The following is a 9,781-nucleotide window of genomic DNA, read 5'->3' as shown; positions in this document are numbered from 1 at the left end:
CTTTTAGCTATTGCCTCCCCCACCCCCACTTTCCCTTTGGGGTAAGGCCAGTAACCACGCGGGGTTTTCTCGGCGCATTCCGGTTTAAGTGGTCTGGAAGCAGAAAGCTGAGTCTATTAAAGGCCACGTGGCCAACTGACATGGCTTTGTGGAAACCGGGTTGCACTGAGCCGGCCAGCTTGTCTTCAGCCAAAATGGCGGTGCTCGGCCTGCGCGCGCGCACGGGATGGGGAAGGGCGCCGGGGACGCGGCCGGGCGCGGGCGCGGCCTCCGGGCGGTTGCGCGCCTGCGCGAGGGCGGGCTGCCGGCGGGCACGCGCGCGGCGGGGGCGGGCTCAGCAGAGTGCGGAGCTGCAACCTGGGAGCCGGACGTGTCCGCGAAGATGGCGGGCCGGGTGAGTGGCGGCCGGGCAGCCTGGGCTCGCAGCGGATCGCCGGGGGTCGCGACCGCTGCGAGGTCCACGCGGGCTCCGGGGAAGGGGCGCGAGGCTAAGCACCCGGGAACGCTGAAGGAAGGGAGGTCAGAGCAAGGCTGGAGGCGAGACAGGGCAGCTGCGGCAGGGGATTAGCTCTGCTCAGAAACTCTGCCCTCCCCGAGGGTTGTCTCTTCGTCCCCCGGGTCTCCCGTGCCTCCCTTGTCATCCCCCCGGGCTCGTTTCTCTCGTCCTTCAAGCATCTTGAAGGTAGTGGCCACTGGAGCCCCCCTCTGACGAGCGCTGAGTGCCCTCCGCACTCCTCCGAGGGTTTCTGAGGTGGCACTGCCGGATAACCGCGGGGTGTAGTCTGCTGCAGTCAGGGCGAGACTACTCTTTCTGACTGGGAACCCATTTCTCGTTCTTCCTAAATGAATGGTGTTATGAAAAGAGGAGGGGGGTGCTGCAAATTACTTTTACGGCTAAACTCAGACCATCCCCTGGGGAGAAACCTATCAACTGTCGGAGTGAAGCAGCAATGTCTTTAGTGCAGATGGATTTGGGGTGTCACGTTTTGTTTTTCTAAATGACAGTCGATTCGAATGCAGCAGGCAGTGTTGTAGTTTCAGGGATTCACATTTGACTTCCTCCTTAAGCTTGTATAATTGAGGTTGGCGAGGAGAGATGGGGCCAGGTCACTGCTGTTATGGCAGTATGCATCAGAGCTAAGAGCTCTGATGGATGGATCCTGCCCGGGGATTACACTGTTCGAAACCTGGGGACATTAACTGCGTCATTACAGACTAACGATGTGCTTGGCTGATTCACTTTCACCTGAATATTTGAGTAAGTTTGCATACATGTATGCATATATGCAAACTAAAGAGAATTGTAGTTCATGAGCTTCTAGAGTCCCGAAGAGACTTTAGAGGTCATCAGTCTAGTCCCATCTCTTTCTCTTCCTTTTCTCATAGCCCCCCTTTTATCTCAAGCTAGCCCTTCTAACTGTATTCCAAGGTCTATTTTTGCCTCCTCAGGAGCCCCTCTCCTGAATCATCAGCCCTTCTGGAATGCACTGGTCTCTTAAACCCTCCCTCTGCCCCCACAGATGTCACTTTTCCTCTTCCCTTTTACAGTGACACATTCTGGGGTGTTGTCTCTTGTTTGTTCACCCCCTGCTCCATCCTTGGCCCACCCCAGTCAGACTGAAACACATCCCTAAAATTAATGCCCATTTTTCAGTCCTTGTTGCACTTGATGTCTCAGAGCATCTGACCTTGTTGCCCATCTCCTCGTTAATGGAAGGCTCTTCCATGGCTTCCGTGATGCTGCGCTACTGTTTGGCACACCTCGATTGCAGACTCACCTTCCTCCACCCTGTCATTCAATTCCTACACTCTAGTTTATCTCCTCAGGTAATCCCTTCTGAGCCAAAGCTGCAACTGTCTGTGTGCCCGAGGTTCTCAAGCTCTCACCCATCCCCTACAGAACTGCTCTCTAAACTCCAAATTGATGTGTGAAAGTGTCTATTTGAAACCAAAGAACAAGGATGGGTGCACACATTTGATCCTTGCAGAGACAGGAGGATCTCTGACAATTTGAGGCCAGCCTGGTTCACATAGTGGGTTCCAAGAGAGCCAGGAGTATATAGACAGTCTCAAATAAATTAAATAAATAAATAATAAATAAAATAAGTTAATTCAAGACTATTTGAACTCTCGTTTAAACCCAAAGCTGTGATCTAAGCCCACCTGGTACTTTTTCTGTTTTTCTTTCACTGAATGGCACTGTCACCCATCCAGTGGAAACCTGGCGGGTATGAGGTGTGTGTGTATGTGGGGTAGGGGCACATGCATAGCCATAGATGGCGTCAAAGGACAGTGCTAGGTTAGGATTTGGCGCCCACCCTGTTTGTTGTTTCCCCCTGCCTCTGCCAGGCTAGCTAGCTTTCCAGCGTCTGCGGAGTCTCTAGACCCAGAATTACAGACGTGAGCCATCCAACCTGCTTTCCAATGGTTCTGGGGATGTGAACGCTAGTCCTCACTCACACTTGCAGAACACGTGCTTCATCCACCGAGCCCTTCCCTTCCCTCTTGTCAGTCCCTCTTGCCACATCCCCTGCTCCATCCCCTGTACAATTAATTCATCACTATCTTCCTACCTGCACACTAAAGAAAATAAAAGTGATTTTTTTTTTAAACAAAGGATTTAATCAGGGCCCCAGAAAAGGTAGGCTTGGGGGTGTCGCCGCTTCACATTATCCTTGATACTAGAAATCACCTGCTGCCTTCGCTGTCTCCTCCTGCCTGGTCAGTTTACCGTTCTGCATCCTCGTCTCCACCCCCTTTTCCCTCTCTGGTCTGGATAACTGCAGGAAGTTTCCCAGTAGTCTCCTTTTGGCATTCTGCCCCTCTTCCATCCTTCACACTGGTTATTCTTCCTGAGCCCCCTTACTGCTTAAGCCCAGGTTAGTTTGGGGAGAAGATCAGATGCTTAGCAAGGCGTTCAAGGCTCTTCGTGGTTTTCCCTCTGTTCACTTTCACTGTCTGTGCTCGGGTTATATAAGCCTTCCAATGCCTTGAAGCTTCAGTTGTTTCTCTTACCACGAGGTCTTTGCTGGGCTCTCTCTTTGTAACGTTCTGCCCTTAACCATTTACCTTCTACTCAGAGAACGCTTGGGAAGCTTGTTGTGATCTCGGGCTGTAAGTCAGGATACTTTGTTACATCGCCTTGAAAACCTGTGCTCCTCTCTTAGAGCTTTATCTATTTCTCATCGTAACTGTGTTAGTATGCCGTATCCTGTGTGTTGGCACATACCTGTAATGCCAGTGCTTGGGAGACAGAGGCAGGAGGATCACTATGTTTGAGGCCAGCCTGGTGCACATACTGAGTTCTAGGCTGGCCTGAGCTATATAGGAGAAGACCCTATCTCAAAAATAAAGCACTAGAGTTATTATTTACCTTCACTTTATGAGACTGTGCTACATATTTATGCTAGATATTTACTTATTACCTTTATCTTATACACTTGCATTCATGCATCAATTTGGTAGAGATTTAAAAAGAATTTAAAAAGAGATTTTAAAAGTGCAATAAAAATAAAATTTAATTCTTATTTTTTTAAAGATATATTTATTTATTTATTGTATATGAGTACACTGTCGCTGTCTCCAGACACACCCAGAAGAAGGCATCAGATTCCATTACAGATGGTTGTGAGCCACCATGTGGTTGCTGGGAATTGAACTCAGGATCTCTGGAAGAGCAGCCAGTGCTCTTAACCGCTGAGCCATCTCTCCAGCCCCTAAAATTTAATTCTTTAAAGCACTACTAACACATATGAATTTATTTTTTTCTCAAGCACTTAAGGTGCAAAGGTGAAAGTATGTTACTGCTTTTGCATCTATTTATTTACTTACGAGCATGCACATTTGTGCTGTAGCGCATGCGTGGAGTTCAAGAACAACCTGTGAACTGAGTTATCTCCTCCCACCATGTGAGCCCAGGGCTTGGCTTCAGGTTACCCGACTTGGTGCCTTTACTTGCTAAACCGTCTCACCTGTCCAAAGGTATATACTTTTGCTATAGAAAAATGTTTAATTGACAGGAGGGTGAGCCCTTAGATACGCTTGGATTTGTAGTACATTAAACACTTGCTGTAATGCTGGGGTTTTTTTTCTTTGTTTTTGAGACAGAGTCTCCCAGTGTAGCCCAGGCTGGCCTGGAATTCACTTTGTAGAATAGACTGACCTATCCACAGAGATCTCTCTGCCTGTGCTTCCAAATGCTGGGACTAAAGGTCTGTGCTGCCACCACCACCACCTCTTTCCCCCCCGCCCCCCCACATAGCCCTGTAACACAGCTTCTAAACACCCATACTCTGGGTTGCTTACATTAAACTTAATATAAGAAAAGCAAAATGATCTCGTCGATATGACTTCTGTTTGGTCCTGATTACCAGAGAGGCTGAGCATTTTTCCTGTTGATCAGTGGAGAGTTCCTCCATGCGTTATTATTGCACGGCTTTCTGTGCGCTCTTTAGTTGGGATATTCATATTTTCTTTATTTATTTGTATAGTTTTCCCTTTTGAGGAGAGCAGGACTTGCTTTAGATTTATTAGCTGCAGATAGTTTCTTTCTTTTTTTTTTTTAAAGATTTATTTATTTTATTTACATAAGTAAACTGTAGCTGTCTTCAGACACACCTGAAGAGGGCATCAGATCCCATGACAGATGGTTGTGAGCCACCATGTGGTTGCTGGGAATTGAACTCAGGACCTCTGGAAGAACAGTTGGTGCTCTTTTCTTTCCCTTTCTTTTTCTTTTTGGTTTTTCGAGACAGGGTTTCTCTGTGTAGTCCTGGCTGTCCTGGAACTCACTCTGTAGACCAGGCTGGCCTCAAACTCAGAAATCTGCCTGCCTCTGCGTGTGCCACCACTGCCCGGCGCAGTTGGTGCTCTTAACCGCTGAGCCATACAGATAGTTTCTTGATGATCATTTTCTTCGTTTATTTGTAAGGTCTTAGATTTAAATGTTACTGGGTTTTATTTTTTATTTTATTTTTTTTTTTGGTTTTTTGTTTTTGTTTTTGTTTTTGTTTTTTTGATTTTTTTGAGACAGTGTTTCTCTGTAGCCCCGGCTGTCCTGGAACTCACTTTGTAGACCAGGGTGTTATTGATATATTTGCCCGTTTTAAAGAAAGCTTCCTTTGAAGTCATAAAGACCTATATAAGTTTTGTTTGCTTCACCTATTTTAGTGATTAATTCATCTGTAACTTATTTTTGTATTTGGTGTGAATTATGAAGTTAATTTTATCCTTCCATCTGCGAGAACAGTTGTCATGATGTGTATTGAGTCCATCCCTTATCTGCACTGATTTGTGATGCTCTCTCAGTATCATGGACCCATTGCCTGTGTTGGGGCGGGGTTCTGAGATTGGACTTTATTCTTCCATTATTCCTCAGTGTCTCATGGAGTGTGCTTCTTCCTCGTTTTAAAAATGACATTCTTTTGGTTTTTGTGAGTCTGTGTTTGGTTGGACATGTTTGTGTGGAGGTCAAAGGTCAAAGGAGTCTGCTTTCTCCTTCCACTGTGTGGGTCTTGGGGGTGGAACTCTGCCTCAGAACCATCTTTCCTGGCCAGCCAGCTCTTCTTTATTTTTCCATATTTTACATTTTCAGCCATCTCCATGTGAATTTTAGGAGTAACTCACCCCCTTGCTTTTTCCAAAGAAAGTTACATTCTGTCTCTATTGCTATTGCCTTTGACCTGCATTTCCTCCTGTGTTTTCCATAGATAGCTACGAAGACTAATAAAATTCAGCTGAATAAATTTTAAAACAGATTTATCTTTTTTGGGGTGGGAAAGTGGGGGGTTGGTTTCCAGTTTTAGGGCAAAAAGTATACTAGTTTATTGCAAATTTTCGCTGTGCATGTGAAGCAAGTGACACAGCACCAGCTCTTTTGTTGTTGTTGTTTTGTTTTGTTTTGTTTTTTGTTTTTTGAGACAGGGTTTCTCTGTGTAGCCCTGGCTGTCCTGGAACTCACTCTGTAGACCAGGCTGGCCTCGAACTCAGAAATCCACCTGCCCCTGCCTCCCAGGCGCTGGGATTAAAGGCGCGCGCCACCACCGCCCAGCATTGCACCAGCTCTTTAGAAGTCATGCAGGGTGTTTCCATCCTCGGCCTCCTGTAGAATGAGGTCAGTGGATTTTGCAATAGCGAAACGGGAGAAAATGGGAAAATCATTGAGGTATAATAGTGGGCTTTGAGATCACTGGACCAATGATGTTTTACAGAGGCACCGGCGGGATTTGCTCTGGTGGTAAAGGGGTTTTGTATTAAAGCTTATGAACACATGAGTTCATATGTGACTTGACAGCCAATGTCAGTATTATCACCAAGTTCTGGATATCTAAAGATCCTTCTCCTTGGGGATTTTTTTTCTTTTTCTTTTTAATTAGCTGTCATTACTAAGACAGGTTCTAAGGGATGATACTGATAACATTTTGTGTTAAGAGCAGGTTTAGTTCCCCTTGTTTAGAATGGAGCCTAGAATGGATGCATTACACTCAGTAAGCTATTGCGGAATAAACCAGCTCCTTTGAGGTCTAGTTCAGTATTAAGTTATCTTCTCAACTGAGCCATCAGATACTCCTAAATAATGCTGTTGCTTCTTATATTATCCAAACTGTTAATAACGAAGAACTAAATGTAAACAATTGCTTGCCTCTAATATTGCTCTTCTTCTCTACCTATAGATAAATTGTGTCTTTTTTTTTAGCCTCCAAAACAGTTTAGAGTGAGTTAAACAATATAAGCTTTCATTTGTGTCGGCTAAATTAAATGATGTGGTATATTGAGTATTACTATATACACATTGCTTGTGTTCTACTGTGTATGTGTGTGTGAGAAATAATTCAATATATTCTGATCATAGTTTTCCTTTCTCCAATTCCCCTCAGATCTTCCCCACCCACCTAACCCTACACCCTTTGTTTCTCTATTTAGAAAATAAACAGGCAAACCAAAAAAACAAATCATAATTAAAAGAAAAAGAACAATAAAAACACATACAAATAAAACCCACTCAAAACTCATAAAACCCAAAATAAGAAACCATAATATATAGCAAATGGGTAGTAAAACAAACAATGCCCAAACAAGGCCCTATGAGACAAAAATACTATTGAGTTCATTTTGTGTTGGCCTTAGGGTCTACCCATAAGTGTAGTTGACACACCCATTGAGACTCCATTGGAGGAAATATGGTTTTTTCTTTTGCAAATGGATGTCAGTTGAAAATAGCTTCTTGGTTAGGGATGGGAACCCGTGTTCACGTCCCTCTCTCAGTACTGAGAACCTGTCTGGCTTGAACCTGTGGAGGCTGCCATAGTCCCTGTTTGCCTGTATGTGTGTCAATAGCTTTAAAAAAAATGTGTTGTTTTATGTGTATATGTTTTGTCTGCATATATTTCTGTGCATTGCATGTATCCCTGTGGAAGCCAGAAGAGGGGGCTCAAATCACTGGAACTGGAGCTATAGACAGTTGTGCCTGGGAATTGAACTCAGGTCCTCTGGAAGAGCAGCCAGTGCTCTTAGCCACTGAACTCCGTGTATCCCGAGTACAATTCTCAGTGTGTTCTGCAGAGCAGCTTGGTCAGCATCACCTGAGAACTGGTTAGGGAAGACCTCCTTAGGCTTGTTCCAGGCTGCGTTCCAGACTCAGCCCTCCCCTTCAGCAGACTCTCCAGGTATCTCCGCTTCGTGAGAAGGTGGAGAACTGTTGACTCTCAGTATCTTACTTCTCCAAGATGGTTCCTTGTGAATTGTTGAAGGTCTTTTTTTTTTTTTAATGTATCTGCAACCTTGATATTTATAAGCTTCAAGGTCACCTTTTCTCCTTCTTAAGTCCTCTGCTGGCATTCAGTTTTCCAGATAGCTGAGAAGTTGTAGTTATTTCCTATACTATATTGAATTAGATCCTCCCATGCCTCTTCCCGCACAAAAAGTTTTAAATGCTAGGTAAAATGCTCAGGGCTGGTGAGATGGCTTAGCGGTTATGATCACCTGCTCTTCTTTTGAAGGACCCGAGTTTGGTTGGCAGCATCCATATTAGGTAGCTCACAAGCGCCTGTAACTCCATTCCAGGGAATCTGGTGCTCGCTTCTGGCCCTAGCAGACTCCTGTACACATGTGGCACACACATGCACATAAATAACAGTAAAAATAAGTCTTAAAAAAATACTTGAATTCAGGCAGGTAGCTGGCTAGAACTTAAGGAGTAATCAGGCCAAGGAGTATCTATGTGCAAGTGGGGATTAGAAGCCACGTGCCTTTGCCTCCAGAGAAGCTTGGAGACCAGAGGTAAACATTGGTGGTTTTGGTAGAATCCCCCTAGTAAAGATCGTACCTCCAGGGGATACACCTTATAATAAATGTCAGCTAGGAATAAACTTGTTCCATCCAAGGAAATGAAAGGGAAATTTCCTGTCACACTTTGGCGCTGGGTAGGGTCAAACAAACAAAAACAAAATCCTCTTAATTTTTTTTTTTTTTTTAACCTACTGCATCACCTTGAAGTCTGGCCTTCTGATTTCATACTACCTGGTTATAATTAGGTGTGAAGAGGCACAGCAGTGACAGTGCCTCCACGCCCCAGGGCAGCCAGCAGAAGGCTTTTTGGAAGAAATCTTCCAGCCGGGCAGTGGTGGTGCACACCTTTAATCCTAGCACTTGGGAGGCAGAGGCAGGCAGATTTCTGAGTTCGAGGTCAGCCTGGTCTACAGAGTGAGTTCCAGGACAGCCAGGGCTACACAGAGAAACCCTATCTTGAAAAAAAAGAGAAAGAAAGAAATCATCTTCTAAGAACCTCAGGACTAAGGAAGTTCCTAAAAAGGAACTTTCCAAAAGAAATATAAGCACAGAGTCACAAATGACACAGACAAGACTCCGCAAATGAAAAGTCAGCAGAAACAGTAAAGAAAGGGGTTAGAGAGCTGACGTCATGGCTCCGTGGGTTAAGGCACTGGCCGTCAAGCCGGATGACTGGAGTTCCATCCCTGGGGCCTACATGGTGGAGAGAACTGAACTGAGTGCTGCATGACTGTCCTCTGACCTCCTCAAGATGAGGTGCACATACCCGTCCTTAGTGAATAGATAGGGAGAGGCAGGCTTGAACTCTTGAGAATGCTTGAGTCCAAGCCTGGCCTGGTCTACATAGTGAGTTCCAAACCAGCCAAGGTTGCAGAGTGAGACCCTGTCTCAAAATAGAAAAAAAAAAAACCAAACAAACCCAAAAAACAAACCTAACCAAACAATCAACCAACCAGACAAACAAAAACCCAAACCACTACCACCACCAACTACAAAAAAAACAAACAACAAACAAACAAAAAAGGGAGTTGGAATTTCCAAAGGCTTCAGGTATTGAAATTAGCAGACACATAGTAACTATATATATACTTAATATGCTTACACAAATAAAACTTTAAGAGTGAGGAGCAAGTGTATGAAATAATGATAGATTTGAAGAGGTGTAGCAAAATAAATTTATTTTTTAGTATTTTTTAGAGATTTAGGGTTCTCTGTGTAGCCCTGGCTGTCTTGGAACTCACTCTGCAATGTCTACAGAGTGGTTGGTCTCGAACATAGAGATCTGCCTGTCTCTGCCTCCCAAATCTTTATACAATATATTCTAATCACGCTTTCCCCCTCTGTCAGCTCCTCCCAGATCCTCTTCACCTCTCCACATATCAAACTCTACACTCTCCTTAAAAAACAAACAAAACCAAGAAACATACCAAAAACCAAACCAAAACAAAAGCCCCAAGACCAACCTCCACAGAAGTCAAAATATACTAGCAAAAAA

At 44.6% G+C, this 9,781-nt stretch overlaps 1 protein-coding gene across 1 annotated transcript in view; it reads left to right on the top strand.

The window, feature by feature from the left end:
• Nucleotides 1-297: 297 nt before the first annotated feature.
• Nucleotides 298-9,781, top strand: part of Nsf (N-ethylmaleimide sensitive factor, vesicle fusing ATPase) — a 139,905-nt gene continuing 130,421 nt past the window's right edge. The window contains exon 1 of the mRNA XM_031354552.1: nucleotides 298-394. Within this exon, the coding sequence (XP_031210412.1) occupies nucleotides 383-394 (12 nt within the window). The 5' untranslated portion in view covers nucleotides 298-382. The remainder of the gene's footprint in view (nucleotides 395-9,781) is intronic.

Source organism: Mastomys coucha, unplaced genomic scaffold (genome assembly GCF_008632895.1).
Source record: "Mastomys coucha isolate ucsf_1 unplaced genomic scaffold, UCSF_Mcou_1 pScaffold5, whole genome shotgun sequence".
Lineage (NCBI taxonomy): Eukaryota > Metazoa > Chordata > Mammalia > Rodentia > Muridae > Mastomys > Mastomys coucha.
The sequence above is the reverse complement of the archived record's forward strand: the minus strand, read 5'-3'. Positions and strand labels throughout refer to the sequence as shown.